General features: G+C 46.6%; 2 protein-coding genes across 5 annotated transcripts in view; both read right to left on the bottom strand.

Annotated features, from left to right (window-relative positions):
* kcnq3 (potassium voltage-gated channel, KQT-like subfamily, member 3) overlaps positions 1–2,129 on the bottom strand; it is a 35,413-nt gene extending 33,284 nt beyond the window's left edge. Inside the window, exons 1-2 of the mRNA XM_029131282.3 lie at positions 1,945–2,129; positions 1,155–1,587 (exon numbers count right to left, since the gene is read on the bottom strand). Of these exons, the coding sequence (XP_028987115.1) occupies positions 1,155–1,459 (305 nt within the window). The 5' untranslated portion in view covers positions 1,460–1,587; positions 1,945–2,129. The remainder of the gene's footprint in view (positions 1–1,154; positions 1,588–1,944) is intronic.
* Positions 2,130–8,682: 6,553 nt separating this feature from the next.
* On the bottom strand, positions 8,683–21,273 carry dnaaf11 (dynein axonemal assembly factor 11). 4 transcript variants are annotated; one of them, XM_029131351.3, is made up of 12 exons: positions 21,125–21,269; positions 20,618–20,785; positions 20,349–20,426; positions 19,902–20,074; positions 19,547–19,776; positions 19,069–19,257; positions 16,430–16,504; positions 15,661–15,726; positions 15,502–15,571; positions 13,754–13,849; positions 12,865–12,956; positions 8,683–9,084 (listed from the first exon to the last, which is right to left on the bottom strand). In XM_029131351.3, exons 1-12 carry the CDS (start codon positions 21,132–21,134, stop codon positions 8,895–8,897), a joined length of 1,437 nt encoding a protein of 478 aa, XP_028987184.1. In that variant the 5' UTR covers positions 21,135–21,269; the 3' UTR covers positions 8,683–8,894. The 4 variants fall into 4 exon arrangements, with proteins under 4 accessions (XP_028987184.1, XP_028987185.1, XP_028987186.1 ...); XM_029131352.3 differs by having other exon boundaries at positions 19,559–19,776; positions 21,125–21,267; XM_029131354.3 differs by lacking the exon at positions 8,683–9,084 and adding an exon at positions 9,093–12,776 and having other exon boundaries at positions 21,125–21,271.
* Between the last annotated feature and the right edge of the window lie 149 nt (positions 21,274–21,422).

Below are 21,422 nucleotides of genomic sequence, written 5' to 3'. Positions count from 1 at the left end.
TCAGGCTCAGCTGATCACGGTGCCGTTAGGTCCACGAGCAGAAAAAGCCGCAAGAAGAAGGAAGTCCGAACATGACGCTGCCACAACTGGAGCCCGAAGCTCAGTAACAGCTTGTGTTTATGGAGAAATTCAATGGGTTTAGTCACTGTGGCGGCAGCAGAGCCGACACATGGACCCACAGACTGCTGCTTCTCAGGCAGCGGAACCGTTTCCACACAGCTGTGAGCACGAGTCTGATGCAGAGGCCAGAATATAAAGGCTGAGAAGCGCCGGGTCACTAGATCGACCAATCAGCTCCCAGAGCTCAGACAAACAGGCCACAGCGGCGCTAATCACATAAAGGGTGAGACTATTAATTACCTGCTGCTCTATTAAATCAGCAGAATAAGTATGAGTCATTGGAAACAGAGCACGTTACAGTAACGTGGAGCTGCGACAGCTGCTCCAGACTGGTTTTAGATGCAGCGATGCAAAAAAGAATTCCAGCTGAGGAGCTGTTAGTTTGTAGCTTCCTGTTTGAATAATTAACTTTCAGCCAAAGCAATGAACTGACCAGAGGTTTGTATTGAAGGAAATCAGATAAAAATGTGTATTGATGTTCAAGGCTTCGCAGGTTCTACCTAATCAGACCGTTCTCCTCACTCTGGACTGCATTTATGTAATAGAACCCACAGACCAGAGATGAAGCCGCTGAGTGAGTCAGCAGCTACACTATTTTATTCATCGCGCTCGGAGTGAAGAACTGCTCAACACCAGCGAGCACCACAAGCAAAGTCCACTCAGGAGCCGAAAAGCAGCGCTGCTCGAGAGGCTCGTAACCCACTTATCCCCCTGATCAGCAGCCATCTGCTGGAGACCTGCTTATGTAAGTTGTGGAGGAAGAGCCTTCAAACGTCCAGAAAGCAGAAGGATCCACAACCAGTGCGTTTCCAAACCTCCAGCGCTGAAACCGGGCCAAAACAGAACCTGCTCCAGCTGCTCCAGCGACACGTGCCCAGTATTAGGTTACAGCCTCGGAGGACAAGCCTTCGTTAATGGACTGGGAATTGCTGCAACTAAGTGACTCCGCGACTGTTTCCCGCAGACCCCACGCGCTCATTCATCCACCGAACTACTATTAAGCACCGCGCACAGTGAGGAAGGTTCATACTCACACGAACGCGTGGTAGAGCAGCGCCCACCCCCTCGGCCTCTCCAGCGCGTCGTAGATCAGGTTCTGGATCCTCCTCCTGCGGACGTTATTCCTCTTCACAGGCCGGCTGTAGTTCAGGGGGGTCTTGGCCAGCAGCCCGACGCCGATGCCCTGGGAGCCCCGCTTGAAGTCGTCGCGCCCGGCAGCCACCAGCAGCAGGGCGCCATCCTTCTCCGCTCCTTGGTCCAGGAGGTCCCCGGGAGCGGCGCCCGACAGCTTCTTCTGCTCCTCCGCGCCGCTAGCGACGGTCCGCGACCGGAGCCCCATGGTCAGTGCTGGATGCCCGCTGCGGGCAGCATGCCGCGATCCGGGCGCCGGATGCGGAGACGGCGCGTCCTCAGCCGTGGGTCATTTAAGGATGTGGTCCCCGGTGCGTAGGGAGGTGCTCGGTCTGACTGGGAGACAGGAAGGGGAGAGCGTTCACATGGTGGCGCGCGGGTTTCCGTTAGAACGGCGCGTAAACAGCGGAGTGACACAAAACGGGAGGGGAGATCACCACGAAGTGGGATGAACTCAGCGCGAGGCACCGCGGGGGGTCCGGAGCGGCGAAAGAGCGGAACGCGTCTAACGTTCAAGCTACGCGACATCGGCCGACAACACGTTCAATGTAACAGGGTGGCAGCCAACAACTGTCCAGCCGCCACACGCCCATCTCCTCCCATCAACGTAAACACACACGGGAGCCAGACAAAGACCTGGCATCGCGCTGCAGCCACACAAACGCACGGAGGCGGAGAAAAGCGGCTCCCTACCAGCGGCGGCTCCGGTGCATGGCTCGCGCCTGGCCTCCAGCCTCCATCCACCTGCGACGGGAGCGACGCGGACACGACGACGGCGCAGGAGGAGGGCGGAGACGGGGATGCTGCGAGGAGCGGGTCGATGGCGAGACTGAGGCGGAGGAGAAGCCGGGGAGAGAGAGAGAGAGAGAGAGAGAGAGAGAGAGAGAGAGCGACAGAGAGAGAGAGAGAGAGGCGCTCGAGCTTTCATTAGAGGCAGCGCAGACGCGGCGTGCGCGCGCAGCCCCGCGAGCGAGCGTGCGTGGAATGCGAGCGAGCCGCACACCTTGACGTAGCGTGGAGGCGAACACGCACGTGAGACCCGAAAAACGAGAAACACAAGCGTGTTTACTTACGAGTAGAAACACGGTGAACGACACATTTTACAGAAACGCGTACAATCACGACAACATCAGAACACGAGAGACGAGTGAGACCGAGACGCTTCTTCCCGTTGGTCGTTTCATCAGTAACACCTGTGTTACCTGGCCGCTTCCGGGGCGCCAAAAGATAATGACGTCATCCAGGCAGTCACCGTAAGATGCCGTTTTAAAATAATCAATAAAAACATCTGCAGTAAAAGAAAAAACCTACACAATCCAGTTTAAGAAATTGCATAGTTCCATTTTAACCAATACACTTTTTATATCATTTTACTAAGTCATTGTTTCTGCCTCTGATTTGACAGAACAGTAAGAGTTCAACAACAGGTCAGAGGTTCATAAAAGTTTAAAGTCTTTTTTCAGCTCGACGTGAAGCAGGGATCCCCTGAAAACAACTGAGTGAAGAACAAAGACCATAAAAACCAAAAGGGGAAATCTGCAGTTTCAGGTGGTGCCTCAGTTTTTCTGCTCTTGTGTTTGTTGTGTTGTTGCATTAAGTCCTGAGGAGAAGCAGCTGAAAGGTCCACGTGAGGCCAGAACACGGAGTTCACCTGCAGCTCCAGAACGGAGGCTTCCTGACGAACAGAGCAGCTCGTGGCCTTTGGTGTTTCTGCTTAATCACCGGCGGTGAGAGGATTGGACTAATTACCTGCAGGACAGAACGGGAGGCAGTGAAGTGACCGGGCCGCGTGCTGATGGACCGGACCGAGCTGCTTGTTCCATAGAGTCGGGCCGGCGCTGACGCTCGCTGTGGTTCAGCTCAACATCAAGTCGACTCATCACCCGATGGAGCCCACGTTCATCAGCCACAGCTGCGACTGGAAGGCCGTGTCCTTTTAGCAGCAGAGACCAGAGCGCCCTCCTTTGAGCAAGGCATCAAACCTCCACCTGCCCACTCTTCACGCTGTCACTGTGTGTGAATCATCCCATCCTTATAAACGGTGAGTGGGTTCCCTCCCATGCGCCCCAGGGGATGAAGCTAAGCTAAACGCGCGACGCAATGCGCTGTTTTTGCTTATTCCTGACTGGTTTGATGTCGGACGAGGTGCCAGTGAAGTCGTCAGGGCAACGAGCGACCTGCTGTTTCCATCCGTCTCCACGCCGGCCTCATTCAGCACCTGGCGCCGTCAGGTGGGAGCGCTCAAGGGCTCCTCCTGCAGCCGATCCCGAGGCGAAGCGAACAGACCGCTGGGACGCGTCCATCTGCTTCCAGCTCGCGTCCTCCTGGTGATGACACTGTTGAAGTTCAATCAGGCTGTTTTAACCACGCGTAGCCGCCACAGAGCCTCACTCTACCCCGAGTCAGGATGAGCTCCAGATCCCAGGGGTCAAAGCAGGAACACGCAGCCTTATGCTTCAGGAGCCATATTGATTGTGTTTATGAGCCTTTTAGTTAAGTAGCCGAGTTGATAATGATTAGACACACGGCTAAATCAAGAGCACGGGGTCTTGGTAATAATTCTAACAGCAGCACGAGCATCGCAAGGACAAAGGTGCCTCGTAAATCAGGCTGATTTGTGCCGCACACATTCAAAGTGTCCAAGGGTTTTTGGGAGACTTGCAGCAGCTGCAGCAGCGGTGAAGTCGGACTGAGTTAACACCAAACCTCAGGATCCGCGGTGGTAAATGAATACGACGGTGACTGTTGGGTTGGAGGACGGCGAGTGCTCATCCACACAGTGAGTGGTGTGGTTTCCTGGGGAGCAGAGGGCTCCGTCAGAGTTGCAGCTGCTGAATAATTGAAGCAGTTACAGGCGTCGTGTTATATCCGCATGATGTGGTCGCGCCCACAGCAGCGCAGCGGATCACTTATTCAACGGCCTTATTCAACTTTTACAGTGCACACCGCCTGGAGCTTTGTCGCTGTTCAGCCTTTGTGCCCTTCTCATGCAGTCACTCATAATAGCAGCGTTGGAGCTGCTGTTGACATGTGTGTAATTCTCATGTTTAAGCGCAGACGTCCGTGATGCCTCAGCTTCTGGCCACTGTCAGACCTCCAGAAAACAGCTTGAGTTTCAGCAAAACTGCAGAGCGAGCGAAAACCTATCGCTGAGATGAGACCTGGGCGAAGGCTCAGCGTGGCTCCTGTTCTGTACGCGACGGCACCTCGGAGCTCGGCTGCGCTCAGACACTGTGAAAAAGGCATCTTCTCATTAATGTGAGGCTTCATTTCATGCACAAAAGCTCCCCGCGCTGTAGCTGCTTGTCTCGTGGACGCCCCCACCTTGGACCGGACCGGGCCGGTCCTGCTCAACCTTCACAGAACGGACGCGCGAGGCCGTCGCGCGGCCTCTGGAGACGCTCGCTGACTCCACGCAGTCATGAATCACGCACGCGTCTCCGGCTGTATGAAAAATGGCTCCAGCTGTCGGCTCCCGAAAGGCTCGAGCTGCAGCGCTCGCCGTGCAGCAGATACAACAATTCAGCAAACGCGCTAAAATAAAGGTATCAATCCCGTGCATCAGCATAAATCACCTTGTGACCTCCACGTGCTGCAGCACCTGGTGGAGCCATCGATCCTGAGGGCTCCACCCCCGGCGTGTGCTGAGCTGATGAACGCTTTGGTAACAAGATGCATGAAGTCCATAATAGAGGCTGATGTGGGTTTGAATGCTCTCTCAACCGTAGATTTAAACAGAACCTCCCAGCGACGCTTTAGCTGCAGCTAAAGGTCATCAAATGTTGTCTGCTGCCCTTAGCTTTGCAGGGTCATCACAGCGCAGCATCTGTCCTCGAACGCAGCACGGGACGCCTGACCGGGCGGAGACGCAGGAGGAGATGGAGGGGCGTCACTTGAAGGAGAAGGGCTAAATTATTCATCCCTGGGAGGAAAAGAGGAAGGAAGGTAATAATATGAAGCATTCAGAGAAATAATAGAAAGAGCACTCAGGAGACGCAGCGTATCTGGCTTTTCTTTCACTCGAACCCTTGAAGTGTCCCTTTGATCGTCATTCATCTGAATCTTCATTGCCGGTAGGGATCCAATCATCTCGGCATAATTTCTGTTCTCCATGCGCAGCCATGTGGCGTCCTCGGAGGATGTAACCCCGCAGAGTGTCGGCGTGGCGTTAATTAAGCCGAGCCGGAGCTTCCTGAAAGTTAAAGCTGGCGGACTCAGGTTCTAGTGTTTGCTGTTTAGCGGATGACAACAACACGTGCTGTTGCTGATACGAGGCCACACAGGTACCAGAGGCCCAGATCGGCTGTGCCGTCAATGACACAGGACTAATACCAATGTCCAAGTCATACGTCAGAGGTCAGAGGTCACAGAGTGGGAGGGCCTCTTCTTCATGCTGTGTTTACGCTGCATATGGACACTAAGGGCACAGCAACATGAAATAAACTAGATCCAGATGCACATGGACAAAGGAGGCAAAGCCAAGCTGCTCCTTTTAAAGCACAGACTCTGAAGCTTCATGACCCAGAGCTGGTGTTTACCACCATGTCTGAAACCGAAACCAGAGAAGAAGAGATGATGGTTTATCCCTTAGTCAAGAAGGAAACGAGTCTGTGGATCAGGTGCTGTGTTTGTTGCCTGTTCTGATCCTGTGACTTCTCTTCAGACCCACATGAAGGTCACATCACAGTGGGTTTAGCTTCTAGCCCTAGTGTGGAGCCCTACGAGAGCAAGCTAAGTCCAACGAGCCGTGAGCAGCAGTGGGAGAGTCTTTTCCTGAAGAGCCTGACACCTGTGGGATAGAACGAGCCCGATAACACATGACAGGCGTCAGCTTTTAAACCAGCATTATAACTGAAAAGCCTACGGACTAAAAATAACCCAAGGACACTTGCTGTGTTCATGGACTGATGATAAGTATCAGCTGTAGCACAGTGAAGCCAGGGTTGTGTGACCTGGGTCAACTCCATGACTAGTGGTACCATCTGGTGTCATGGCAACGCATGAAAATCGATGAGGTAGCGATGGAGCAGGATGGATAAGAACAGACCACAGACTGGTGAGGTGACAGTTGGTCGGAGGCTTTCTGCGTCTCAGGATTTAATCACACGGGAATCTTCAGTCTTACTCCACAGTGTGCTCCTGATCTCCTGCAGTCTGGACAAACACAAGCGAGGCTTTTGCCTGTGTAGTCAGGTTGTTTGTTTGTCGTTTTCATGCAGCTACACTTGGGCTGTTTGTGCTAAAAGTGAAATGCAAAGGAAGAGACTGACGGAAGGAAAAGCAGCTTGGACAAATGTTCAGTTCCTCACCAGATTTGTGAATCCCATAATTGAGTTTATTGCACCAGGCTTCTGATTCAGGCCTAACCTGAGGCACAAACGTGCGTCATGATAACGGAGATGTCCATGACTCAGTCTGTGGATCAGCAGGATGAGTCAACGCTCGAGTCTTTCAATTAGAGCCCAAAGCCTCAAGTCTGTCGTGTTTCTAAACTTGGGTTTATTCCAATTACAAGTTTCCCTTTGAATGCACTGATAAATAAAAGATCACCGTGGGAAACTCACAGCATCAACGTTTCCATTGCTGATCTGTGTTAAACTGAATTCACAGACATGTGCTTCAAGTCGTCATCACCAACACCCCATAATTTGACATCATGTTCACGTACCTGACTACACAGACCTGTCGCTTCACAACTACATCACATAAACTTAAAACGAAATCTCTCTCTGAGGCTGAGACAGAAAGACGAGTTGGAGACAGAGCAAAGTCTATTAAACCTCGTTACCACTGGAATCCACTCTGTGAGTGACACAAACTCAAAGCAACTGCAGCTTCTGTCCTCTGTCAGTGTGAAATCTGCAGACCAACATTTTGTAGTCTCCAAGGATGAATGGCTCTTTCACAGAAGACAGATTTGGGTTGGAGCATTAGTTTAGAGGCACAGCACTGATCTGATGGCAGGTCATTGCTCATGTCGACACAATTCAAAAGCATCTTCTCATTCTTCAAACTCAGATCACAACTCAAGCAACGCTGGGATAATGTATAATGTTTGGTCACACCCAGTGTGAAGACCTGACTGAGAGGACAACGATCTCTTGGATTTACAGGTTCACTTCCTCTATTCTTTGTCTTTTCTGGAAATAAACTTGGAAATAGACACAAGACCACAGCGTGCAGCAGGTGATGTGTTCCCTCTTCCTGTGGCTTCACCGTCCCAGCACCTCCATTATCCCACATCGGCCTGTGCTGCGAACGCCGTAACAATACGCACGTGTTTTGGCTCCTACCATAAAATACAGAACACATGCTGTTCTGTGCTGCTCTGTTCTAAAAATAGAACCACAGTGGAGATACCACAACCATCTCTGTGGACAATCCCAGTCATTGATGCCACCGCCAGAGGAGGAACGTAAATGTGTGTGATGCTGGACCTAGAAAGAGGAGACAAGAAATCCATGGAGATGAAAGTGCAGTGAGCATCGGTAAACGGAGCAGGAGGCCTGGAAAACCACTTGTCAACCACTTAGTGCACTCCTGGCTTCCCTCACAATTTTAATATCCATTCACGCCTTGACTCATGTGACTCTAATGACTCACAGAATAGCTGAGTGGGCTGCTGACCCACATATGACCCCAACGGCTACATAGAAGGTAAAAGCCCGGGTTCCCCTGCCAGAGGAAAAACACACGAAACGTCAGCAAGAGCCTGAGGCAAAGTGTCACCACAGAATGTGGATTCACACACAACAGGAAGGTGATGCAATCTAAAGCAGTTGTGTGTGTAAATGTCCTGGATGATTGGAGCCATGCGGTTCAATATAGAACACTATGATGAGAGAACAGTGGAGGCAAAATGGTCTGGAGCTAAAATGATCTCCCAGGGCGCTGAGGCTGAACCGGCACTCAGAGGAAGGAAGGAGCACGAGGAGAGGGAGCCGTGACCTCTGAGCTCCTCTGGTAACTCACAGTGAAGTAGAAAGAAGATGAACAAGCTTGGAAATGTGTTTGGGCCCATGTCCTCCGGGCACGAGGAGCAGCCTCGCATCAGAGCCTGGCACAATATCTGTTTGTGAACTTTGAGGAGGGCACTCGGGACAAGCATCACAAGAAGGCGGCGGCACGACGGGCTCCAGAACAAACAAATGGGCCACGGGCAACGCTCCCCAAACTTGGATGATTGATTTTCTTGCGTGATTTGCTTTGTGCAGTGTTGCTCTCCCAGATGGAGTCAGATAGAGAGCAAAAAGCCAAACATCTGCACAACTCACAAAAATAACTCACTTGCTCCAAACTTGCTGCTTATCTGTGTTTAAGGAGACTGAAGGTGAAAGTCACTGTAACCATGGCTCAACCTCATTCTCCATTAGCAGCAACATGACAAATACAAACCGGTTGGTAGTGTGCACTTATAATAATTAGAGTATGTAAAAGAAAAGAGTTTTCTATTTTTAATTCAATGCAACTTAATTTACACCGACATGTTTCCTTTATGGTCTAGGGTCACTTCTAAAGGTCTTCTGATGTTAAACTTATAGCTTAAAGCTTATAGCTCTATTTGCAGAGTTCCGGGCGAATTCATTTGGTCGTGCTGCTCCTCCTGAACACCTGCCTCCATCCTGGACAGTCACTGTCTGATGTCATATGAGCGGGGGGACGTCCAGGTCGTCCTCAAACCCATCAGACAAGCTGCTGCTACTGGCTGCAGGAGGCGTCCTGGCCCTTTCCAGGGGCCCTTCCTTGGCCCTCTGCCGTGGCACGATATTGGCATAGTCCGGCGCCGTGTGCAGGCTGGGGTCCACCTCCAGCCTCTCAGGGACGTGGCCTTTTCTGCAAAATCAAACAGGTTCACTGTGAACATGCTGCAGCCACGTCGCAGCTGAGCTACGTGGATTTATTTGGTGATGAAACCCGGTTACTGTGAACAAATCAGCGTATGGTGAATGTGATCTGCTGCAGGTTCAGGCAAATACCTACAGTAATGAACACAAAGCATCTGTTGTCATTTGTCTTAATGATGTGAAAACGTTACAGATTTCTGCATAATACTGTTTTATTCTGTCTGTGATTAATGAAACATGCCTGTAAATATGAACATGTACTGTAGATGGAATATCTGAAGAGAGCTTCATTATTTCTAGTTTTACAAGATCAGACAAAAACCCTTTTAAGAATTATATCGTTTTTTGGTACTGTGACAATTTGCTTGTTTTATTTATTATCCAGCTGTGTTATTGTAAATCAAGTACAAAAACATGTTGGTTCCATTTACCAAACCATCAGTTTTTAATGTTTAAAGCAAACAGGCAGCCACACGGTCAGAAGAGAGTGACACATTATTTTTAAAGCATCTCTGGGGATCTCTCTCTCCTAATGGTGTTTGTGTGCGTGGAGACAATAAGAAGTCGGCTACTGACTGTGTGTGAATGGTATTGATCCAGCAAGTAAACGAACACTAATGAGCGAAACAAGGCGGAAATTCAATTGTTACAATAAGTTGTATAAAAAGGCCCTGGTCCTAGGTTTGAACAGTAACAGCATGTAATTACAAACACAAAGTGTGTATTTTAGCTGACCTTGACCTTGGCGTCTGTAGCTCACCGCCACCACCTCCTTCATTAGCGTGTTAGCTGTAGCATGCGGCAGCAGAGTAGGCACCAAAGGCAAGAGAAAATTAATGAAATGTGCTGATTTTCCAGGAAGAACGCCGCAATTATACAGTAATTTAATCTCCTGCACAGCAGCAGGACTCAGGAGGAGGAGTCACTTCATTACTCTCTGCATTCTGCCACTTGTTTATTAAGAGGGGAATAAAGCTGCCAGAGGACACGCGCTGTACGAGCACACATTCACTCTGCAGCAGGAAAATTAGCAGCTCGGTTGGAGAAAATGGGGAAGTAGTTGAGTTCATTTTCTTTGAGATCTGAAAGGTTTAGAATCTCTGATTCCACAATTAGTGTCGAGAGATGAGGTGCTGCTTTTAACGACAGAGAAGTTGAAGCACAGCGATCGCAAAAGACACAAATAATAAAGATGAAAAGTTCTAGTTTGCTGAAATATTTTTTCTGCAAGTTTTATCGTAGATGAAACATTTCTTTCATCCTGAGGTCTTTGAAGTTGAACTGGAGCTGAAGCTAATACTTCGCTTCATTATCATCATACATACCTCAATCTGTCAGTTTACGATTAATCATTTATTATTTGGTCTCAAAACGAAACCGTTTCCCACAAGGTGAGCTTGTGTAACCAGATATTTCCTCCAGTCTGAAACCTGACATGTTCAGAAATTCAAAGTTAGAATCCGAATCTAGAGACAAAATGACCCCAATGATCGTTTACATTTATTTGCTACTGTACTACATGTTTTGTCCTAAGCCATCTGGACAGACAGGGAATCAAACCACCAACCCTGGAATTCGTTACCAGCTGAGCACGCCTGAGGAGCAGATTTCATGGATACCTGCAGAAAGACGAATGTGAGCAGGCTTTTGTCAAGACTGAGCTCCTCTAAGGTTATCGCTCTCACTTCAGTGATGGCCGTGTAATTGAGTTGTAATCGGCTGCTGTAACAACATCAGCAGTTTCTGTTTAGCGTCTGCAGCCGCAGCTCCACCGAGGATTAGCTTTCAAGTGGATATAACATGATGTCACAGGTCTGATCTTAATCCCATCCGCTCACATTAAGATAAAAATCAGATAAAACAAGTCTGACAGACTCAGAAATGGTTGATGTCATGGTTTGCCTGATGGAGGAATACAATTATGATGCTGAACTACTTCCTGTGTGTCACTGACGGACGTTTAAACCGATTAAGCAGCTACAATAAAAAACATTAGGTTTAAAAGCTCTGGGAAAAATCAGTATTGCAGGTATGGAAGAAAACATGTGCTGATTAAATGACATTAGTGAGCAGTATATTAATGCTAACAAGACAGAGTGGGGGCACGGCCTGGTCTAAGTTTAGCTCCAACACTCATCATGGAAACAGACAGGTAACCTAATCATGAGCGCTTCTCTGGACAAGATGGATGGAGTCATTACTCCAGCGCTGCTCTACTATCGCCTCTGTGGTCAACGTCTGAAATGGGCTCTGAAAGAGGGTCACCTGAGGCAACGCCTCCAGGCACGTGCTCAGGTAAAGCGTCCGAAACGAGGTTAGACAGTGGGAGCCAGCGATGCTCACTGCCACAAACGTTACTGTACGAATGTCAAATTAACAGCTGCTGGAGTTTCTGATGCTCAGTGAATTACATCACAAGCATGGACGGGTCCAGAACTCAGATGTGATAAAACCAAAACTTTAAGAAAATATAGTTAAACTCAAAGGTTAAATGCTGAGCTTTCCCCGAGCTCAAGTATCGGAATTGGTTGATTACTTATTATTACTCACTGTAAAATGGTCTGTGGCCTGATGATCAACATTTAAATCCTTTTACATTAAAGCTCTTCAGGAAGTCTTATCATAACACAGCCCTTACAGCCGACCTGATCTCAGCTTCACATGATCTGGATTCCATTAAACCACACGGTTCACACATTTCACTGCCTTGTTTAATCAAACCGATCAATTTGAAACCTAATCATCGCTTTCAGATTTATTTCCATCTGTGTCAAAGGCATTGGATCTATATCATGTGTCTGTGGTCAAGCCTGGGGTCAAAAATCACCCTCAGTCCACTTGCCGCCATAACTCAGCAGCTGGTAGCGCCGCTCAGCTGTCACCTTCCTGTAGCAGCAGCTCAGCGTTTTATCGGATGTTTCATTTGAAGGTACAGGATTGCACCGGGGCTCTTTACGGAGTTTGATGGGGGCAGCTGAAGGACAAGAAGCCGCTCCATGTCATAAAATGCTAATGATGATAGTGCAGTGATGAGAAGACCTCCAGGCAAGGAGAGGAAACAGCGCTCAGTAAAACAACGCCGTGGCCGTTTAGAGGTGAAGCTTCTCTGCTCTCAGCTCAACTAAACGGAATCTAACTGAGTCAAGTGTCATGGCTGAGACTCGCTGTGAACGCTGTTCAGAAGATGAAGCATTCTGTGAATACACCTGGACATCCTTACTTATACTGCACCGCCCACCGCACGCGTTTACAAAGGTTCAGCTTCTAAGGAGTATCACAAGTCAATCCAGTATGTTGTCGCTCGGGTCAAGGTTACCTGTGGCTGGTGCACAGTCATTAGCATGGAGGATGTTACCATCAACACAGCTGATGAAGTGAGTCAACGAGTATCAGTGGTTACGACAAGTCAGACCCGCGATGTGTAAAATCCACTCAAGGCCAAAGAAAGATTAACACGTGGCCAAGCAGAACCACAACCATCAGGTCTCTTCTCCTGTTGCAGCCTCTTCTGCATTAGTACAAACCTGCTGTAGGTGGTGACTTTGATTCAGCCAGTGACAAGTACAACGCGTCGCGTTGCTTTTTATTAAAGCTGATGTGCTTTCATGTCATAAAGTCTTCATTAGATTAGACGCTAGAGGCCGGGCTGTTGTGTAGTCGGGTTGTAATGAACTTCAGAGACTGAAGATGAAAATTAAGAAGGCAAATTGAATTTTCCACGCCGCGCTAAAGACTCCAGTGTGACGGCTTTGAAGCTGAGAGCCTTTACCTGTTTTGACCTTCAGACGAGCTGCTGCGTCCTGTTTCACACACTCTGGCTGGACGTGAAGCACCTTTGGTCACTTTGATCTCACCTTCAACCTAAAAGACACGTCAGAGGAAAGATGGCGTTTACTACTCATCCGTTTTGAACTGTTTACACGTCTCAGGATGTATCTGGTGTAACAGATGCAGAGCTGACTCTGCAGTATCTGCACCTGCGTCTCTTTATAGCAACTATAAAGAATCCTTCATTAAACCCCACAGGGCAAATTGCCTGATCCTCATTGGTAAGCAAAAAAAATCACAGTCACAGCAAATGGCTTGTGGTCTCATCAGTAGGGCTGTAATTTAAACAAGGCACCGCTTCTCTGAAGCCTTACTGGATCATATTTCATCATGTCAAATAAAGAACACGGTTCCGGGGTAAACACAAATAAAACAGGGCACGTGTGCATCACAGAGGGTTGAAGCCTGCGTTTCTGTGGCATATTTGAACTGATGGGAGACACACAGACCTTGGAGCCTGAAGATAATCTCCCATTGTGTACATAATGCTGGAAAGCTCACTGCAGGGTTAAGTGGGGGTTAAGTGCCTCGCTGAGGCTGCTGACGACAACTGTGCTGGGTAAAATCTGCCATTTATAGAACTGGTTGAGGGGAGAGGTCTTTTCCTTAAGACCCTTCTTCAGGCTGAAGTTTCTTGTTGGCTTTGCTCAGCCAATAAGGCATGTTCAACGTTGTGCAGAGGAGATTCCTATTGATTCTTCACACGCCTCATGCTTGTGTTTATGGTATATTATTTAGATGCTATGAAACATTTAGGCCCAGGTATCTGTGTGTGGCAAAAACGTGACTTTGAAGTGTCTTTGTGTGATGGAGTTGTGTCACTGTATTACCCTGGGCATGGTGAGGACCAGGTGTCCGGTGGTTTGGGACCGCTGAGCGGACGAACTGTCGGGCTGCACTTCAGCAGGAAGAACTATCTGAAATATCTGCAGAGTAAATTATTCATAACTTTAATTAGAAAGATTAATGCGCTGATCTGGCACCAACGTTGTCCCAGTGTGTCAAATGACTTTAATCATTAGTGGGTCTTTTTATAGGAACGGTTTCCAGAAAAGACTTAAGACAGTGACCAGAATAGCTCCAGCTGAGAACAGCAGCCATGAAACACTGGAATAAAACCCTATGTATCCACACACGAGGAAAAGCAGGCAGAAGGTCCTGCAGCTGTCATGAGACTGATGTGGTATGAACACATCACACACTCATCCAGGAAAACTCGGCTCCACTAAATGAATTAATACTCTGGCATTTTAAACGGTTGAGGTAGCGCTGCATAAATCACCCCACCTGTCCAAATTCAAATCATCACTGACAAAACAATCATCCATCATTTCAAGTTACGTTACATGACCAGCAGGAGGAACCACAGACTCAGTGTTTTACTGGAGGGCGTGAGAACAAAGAAATGATTTCAAATCCACTGTTGGATTTATGTGCCACTAAACAGATGTTTAATCAGGCTTAAAGGTCACTACAGCCTGTTTCTTGGAGATTAAAATGCTTCACACATTTCTCTGACTGACTGAGTGAAGGCCTGCAGGTGAAATCTGAGCTCATGGTACCATGCAGAAGTGAGGTTCCCTTTGCGATCAACCACAGCAGATCTCGTGCTTAAAGATAAAGACGAGTTCCTGCTGACGCTGTCACTTTGGCAGCACGTCTGACGCACAGGTTTTATTTAGTCCTTAAATATCCAGCTGATACATTTTCAGATTTGCCATGGTGTCATTCCTGCCTTGGACTGAAACGACTCCAAAGCAGGCGCAATAAACTGCCTCCATAAACGGATCAGAATGTCAAAGTCAGAAACAGCAGCTGATGATGATTCAGCAGCTTTTTATTTGCTCTAAATCGGAGTCTTCATCCATCACACCTCGCTCTGCTCCCAGCTCAGCAGCAAGCGAGCTCATAATGAATTCCCTGCATCATGTAATATATGAAATCTTAATAGGACGTCACAGGAACGTGTGAAAAGCTGGATTTCAGAATGAACAGCAAAGTGAGCCACATAAAAAGCAGACGCTCACTGAAAAGGCATTGATGAAGAGGAGCCGTCTCAGTTTAGCTTCTATATCTGCAGTGTTTGATCACTTATAATGTTCAAACACCACCTGAAACACTGCATTAACCCACTGATAGTTGGAGGTGATGTAGGTCTAAAGGTCTTCAGTTTGTTTGCCAGCGACTGTCGCAGTGCCCTTGAGCAAGGACGTTGACTGGCTGACAGCAGCAGTCTGTGGTTAAACTGGCCTGCTTCCAGTGTGGAGGTGAATGTGAGCCCACTGCTGGAACACATTTCCTGAATACACGCAGGCGCAAATGTGACACCTCTTTAAAACATGTGAAAACAGTCAGCTTTTAATGATTTCTCTGAAAGTCTGACATCACAGTCACCAGTTAGTTCTCTACGGGCAGAGATGTGACAAAAAGAAGCATTAGACATAAAAATGACATATTCTGAGATACTCTCTACATTTATGAGGCATAGATCAGCACAAATGAACTGACTTTGCCTTAAAAAGCCTGAATGAACAGCATTGGTAGAAGCGTCGCAGCGGGTTAGCATTCTGTACTGCACCTTTCCTTTGATCTGGACTCTCACATACGTTGGCTGAACATCCACGTCTATCAGAGAAGTGTCCAGGTGTCTGAGGGAAGTGGAGACGGATGAGCCTGTTTAACCTGAATAATAGTAAAGCTCTATGCATGTCCATGTATTGGTTCTGAGTCGTCCCACCTGTAAACTGCCAGGTCCAGGACGATGGCGTTGTTTTCTTCATCCTCTGTGAGAGAAAACTCCAGTCTGTGGATGAACACGGGCAGAAAGAACAGGTCTCAGTTTGAGCTTTGCTTCACATTAGTGACATCTGACATTTAGGGGAGTTTATGTGTGACCTAAACTGCACCTTCTCCAGAAAACTGAACACGATGCATATTCCTTATTCACATAAATTATTCCTTCAAATGTTACATAGTTCAGTTGTGTGACTTACATTTATGATGCTATGTTACTGTTTTTGCCCAGTCTGTCTGCTGCTGTAAAGTGATATATTAAATAAAGGATGCATTTCTGACCCGTGTGTGTGTCCTTTGCTCAGATTACAAATAAAACTGGCCTTGACCCTCGTGGCCTCGCTCTGGATATGAACCTCTGGCTAATGGAGGGAGCCCGGGTGGCCCACAGCTATCAGGTTGCTCCCAGTATGTGGCTCTAGTTTGTGTGCTGACGACGCAGTCTCACGGCACCTGGGAGCCTTTTACCTGCCGCTGCCTGAACAGTTTGACCTTATGTATTTACGCCTGTCTGATATACATTTGAAACTGTTTATTTTTAAACGTTTGCTTTCTGCTGCTTTAGCTCAGAGATGTTTATTTTATTTTATTTGAGGTTTCGTTTTTATTTTACCACTAATGGGGTGGAGCTCATGTAGCTGATCTGAGGTACCTGCACACAGCCTGGGTGACATTAGGATTTTAAAGAGCAAATATATAAATATTTTTCATACTTGGGCTCATTGACGTTCATGACTCGTCCTTCAGCAGTGATCAGTGTCCTCGGGGTCTTCGGCTTCATCTCCTCCCTGCAGGAAAACCGTCGAACATGAGCAGGATACAGACTGAGCTGAGTTTTAACAGGCCTCTGCCTCCACACAAGACTAATGGTTTGCCCTGCTGTCATTAACACGTGCTGTATGACAAGTCACTCCATTAGGCTCAAGAAGCTGGTCCTGCCACACCCACAGACGAGTAAAGCACACTGCACATATGCTCATCTATTAATCCCACTGAGCAGAAGATGGACGGCGTGGCCCTCACGACCTTCTCAGCCGTACATCAGCACAGATAGGACGAGTGCGACAGCTGGTTGAGGAGCTTCAATGTGCTGCACTCAAGGGTGTTAAGTTCATGCATTTATTGCAGGAAAGAGCAAAGAAGGATCTGTAAGGACTTTTATTGGGGCTGTGGAGCAGAGTGGACAGACCAGGCACTGACCCGTATTTACCCTGAGGTCACCTGAGTCTCATCGTTCCTGCTTCTTCTTTGTGGGTTTTTCATTCATGACAGTTGGTGTCATTTGCATTAGGTTTAGTTATAGTAGTTGGAATCTGCCAATGGTTTAATTTTTGAATAATACATAATGTTTGTCTTAGTGGAGCTGCCACTGGTCTGTAGTGTACTAGTTCCAACAAACATGCAGCAGACAATGCTACCTGTTGCACAAACAGCCTGTCTATAACAGAGGGTCACACTCTTGATAATTTATTCTGTTTAATATTTATTTGCAGTAAAATTATAAAAACAAATTAAAAACTTATGGACTTTTCGCAATATGTAATTTTAGTCTGTGTCACCTACTGTACATTATTTGGAATGTAGTTGGGAATGAGCGGATACACCTGCGTCGAGCCACAGATCAGAACAGAAGCATCAGGTTTGGGTTTGTTGGTCTGACACACATGCAGGAGAAAAGAAGCCATTTATTGTCCTTTACCAACGATGGAAAGAGTAATTCTTTTATTTTAATATGCCTCAAATCTGCTGCTTGCTATCAAGATACTGAAGTAAAGTCTGCCCTCCCGTCCATAGTAATTCATGATCTAACCCCATTTGTTGGTTTGCTGCCAACTGTGTGTCTAACGGTGTGAGGTTTAGTGTCACGCAGCAGGTTGGATCTGGTGTTGTCCTTATTAAACACGAAGCCTCTCCAGCCTGACCTTATCACAGAACCCATCTCACGAGCAGCAAATTCATCCCTTGCACCAATGCAGTGCCACATGGTGTCACCCTGATCCTTTGCTTGGACAGCATAAAGTAAAATGCATGTCCATATGATGATAAGACAAGAAATGAAATGGAATAGAAGTCTGATTTATACCCCGATTCTTGTCTAGTGTTCGTATAATGCACAGCGAGTTGTGATGCACTTGTATCACCTGTTGAATGCATCCTTTTTTCCATGCTTCTGCCACTACTCTGGTTACTTTACAACACACGTTTTGTTTTGGGCTGTTCCCAGATCATTCTTTCAGGTTTAGCTCGACACTGATCACGTCCATTCAGATGAAGTAATCTCTTTAGTTACTGCTGCTGCTGCTCAGGAAATCATTCAGCATTACTGACACCCCAGCTCACCATCTCATTCATCAGTCACAACTGCATAAACAGAACAGATCCGCTGTGTTCCTCTGAACATGCTGGTGTCTCCTGCAGTTACAGAACAGTTTGTTCTTTGTGCAGTGACACATCTGAAAACTCCTCATTAACCTGAGAAATGAACCTGGACTGAAGCACCTGTCAGCGCAACCTCGTGCATCCTCCAAACTGTGTCAAACATGGTGTATGTGTGTCATTTCTGCCGTTGAACCACTGTATCTTACAATCCCATAAGGAAAACAAATTAGATCAACCTTGGTGGTGTTTTCATTAAAGTGACTGATTGTGTTTATTAGGAAGGAAGAATGTGTGTTCACTCACTCACTCATCCTCTCCAGGTACGCTGGAGCCTGTCTCAGCTGTCATTGGGGCACAAAGGAGGAGACACTCTGGGTAGTTCATCACAGGGTAAAATATGGAGACAAACAACCACTCACCCTGGGGCAATTTAAAGTCTCCAGTTAATCTGACTGCATGAATTGAGGCATGAATTCAGACTGTTTCAGGAGGAAAACCCAGAGAAAACCCACAAAGACACGAAAAGACAAGATATTTATGACTATCAAAAATGTTATATAATTTTTCATATTGTCTTCACTATTTTCCTTAGGAACACTGTCCTCGTTGAATTTAAAATCTATATGCTGATTTTAGGTAAAGATACTAGAAAAACAAAACCTTTGATTGGGGTTGATTGTGTTGCATCGTGTGAAGACAAACTTAATCAGACTAATCTGTATCTGCTCATAGAATCATGAGTGTGTGGTTTGCTCAGCTGGCAGATGGTTGGTTCTATACTAACACCCAGTGGTCAAAGCAGCAGACTGCAGTCAACTTACTCAAATCTCATGTTTTCATTTTGCCAAGTTTATTTTTTGCTATAAATATCTGGCAATGACTGTGTTGTTTTTTTTAAATTGCTCATTATATATGTACATGTACACATGTACATATCATGTAGAAGCAATACTCATGTAAAATGGGAACTTACTTCTCCTTCGCCTTCCTCTTCTCCTCCAGGTGGCGATGAGCCTCCAGACGAGATTCAGGGGTGAATGGACATGGCGTGTGCCAGAACTCCTCCTCTCTTCGTTGCTCTTCCTCCAAATCAGGGACCGTCATCTTTAGCTTTGTGTTCTCCGCTGCTTCCTGGTTTTCTTTATTTTCCTCCAGCCCTGGACTACAGGGAAACAAATCTGTTACTTCAGATTTAGTGTAAGACTTTGTATAATCAGTTCAATGTCCTGCTTAATATTTTAAATTAAAATATATCTAAATATGGAAATACTGAACTTTAGATTTAATGTTAATCAATGGTACAGATACTGGATATGGCACCAATTTATACTGTAGATTTTTGAAGGATTGACTATTTGTAAACTTCAGATGGCAGGTGTAGATATGTAGTGTAGCTAACCACTGTCACAGTAGAACTTCTAACACTGATGTAAAGAGTTCCTGAGGATTACCATTGTACGTACACGGTGTTGTTAATGTCAGTGTACCAACGACCATCAAAACCTGGCTTGCTCCCCTTCCTTTCTTGCTCTCCTGTAGTCTTTCTGTGAGCCTCCTCTTTCTCCTTGGCTCTTCTCCTCAAATACTCCTTCTCCTGCTCCCAGACTCGCCTCTTTACCTCCACCAGTCCCTGAAAGGCTCGAATCCTTTCTGACCTAGTGATTTCTGTCCCATCCAGGCACTGAGATCACAGACAAACAGTGAGGAGTTTGTTTGAGGACTAATCTGGCAGAGATTCCAATGGGACAGCTCACCAAGACTCAGAATGACAAGGTGCTCCGTGCCCTGAAGCTGTGGCAGAATTACCTTGAGGTGAGGCAGAGAGGTCACCACATACTCCCTGTAGCCCTCAAACTCAGTGCACGGGTTCCCCACCAGAAACAGCTCTCTGAGGTGGATATTGTGTTGCAAAGACTCCACGCTGCTCAAACAGCCAACAAAGTTGACAGTCAGGTCCAACTTCTGAAGGCTCTCACAACCTGAGGGTGGAGTGAACAATCATGTTTAAACATTTACAAGCCCAACGCTGGACATCATATATTTTTTCTCCAATGAATCAACACTGATGATGAGTGACGGAGAATAAAATGAGCAATCAACAATACCAGTGTGATTTTCAACACATCCCTCTAACATTACAGATAATTATATAGAATTATAACTTTATAATTAATTGTATGAATTTCCTAGTAGTTGTCTTATACTTACTGTACAGTAACTAGTAAAGACAGGTTAGTCAGGTTAACTACTGACCTTCAAGGTTTTCAATGACTTCAATGTTGTTCAAGGCAAGATTCAAATACTCCAGTTTCTTCAAACGGCCGAGATTCTCTGGAACGTGTTAGTAAAAACTGTCAAATGTTGTTTAAATACTGACTTTGAATTATAATAATGAGCAATAAGGGATTCATTTCTACGCTTTACCTTAAACTCATTGCGTGATCTAGGTAATACCCCAAATATGAACATTTCTCTCAACCCGTAAACTACCAGTTCTGGCTTCCTGAGCGCATCTGTCTCACCTATCCTGGGGATCAGGTTGTTTTGCAGGTAGAGGATGCGCAGGTCCCTGCACCACCTGTCAATGTGCTCAATCTTTTCAATGTCCTGCTGATGGAGAGAAACTTCCTCCAAGGAGAAGATCTCACACTCATTGTGCTCGGCCCTCCGCCGGACCAGCTCCTCTGTAACTGATAGATATGTATATGAGATTAATTTAATGTGTTATAATACATTCTTGAAACAAAGAGACATCTATTCAAAAAAGATTCGGTCCAATTACTGACATTGAGTTTCTATAACATAACTCAATGAACAAAAAATAACTTGTGAGATTGCGGTTAACGTTAGCTTAAGTTAGCTAGTGAGGCATTTCATGCTAAACCTCGTTTAGTTAGCGATCGGACACTTTGACGTTTGTTAAGTATAAGAACAGTTTAAAATGTTGCTAGCTTGACTACAGTGGACAAATAGCTTATTACGTGTATTAAGATGAATGTTAAAATATATGGTTTTCTCGTTCAACTTACTGTAAACCATCCTCTGTTGTAAGTCGTTGCTGTAGAAACCCAAACGATGCTACGTTCACGCCTGCTGGAAATTGCACAACATAACAGGTGTTGCAGTCGGCAACAGGCATTGTAGTCTGCCATTTGGGTGGGATACGCTGGCTGGCTGGCTAATTTTAAGAAACTATTATGTCCCTAGTGTTAATTTCTGATTATATTTTAATTATGGAAGTGTGTTAACCTGAAGGTAGAATTTACAAGCTCTAAAAATGCATCAAGCGTGATCAAATTTCATGTAAGCTATTATTTTGAAAGTGGC

The sequence above is a fragment of the Betta splendens genome, chromosome 17 (assembly GCF_900634795.4).
Source record: "Betta splendens chromosome 17, fBetSpl5.4, whole genome shotgun sequence".
Classification (NCBI taxonomy): domain Eukaryota; kingdom Metazoa; phylum Chordata; class Actinopteri; order Anabantiformes; family Osphronemidae; genus Betta; species Betta splendens.
This window is presented reverse-complemented; position numbering and strand designations above follow the sequence as displayed.

What these genes read in the sequence shown, in the direction of transcription:
- dnaaf11 (XM_029131351.3), bottom strand. An exon ending in CAACCTGATCCCCAGGATAG is followed by an intron (nt 20,427 to 20,617) that starts GTGAGACAGATG and finishes AACACGTTCCAG; the next exon opens with AGAATCTCGGCCGTTTGAAG. An exon ending in AGTCATTGAAAACCTTGAAG is followed by an intron (nt 20,075 to 20,348) that starts GTCAGTAGTTAA and finishes CTCCACCCTCAG; the next exon opens with GTTGTGAGAGCCTTCAGAAG.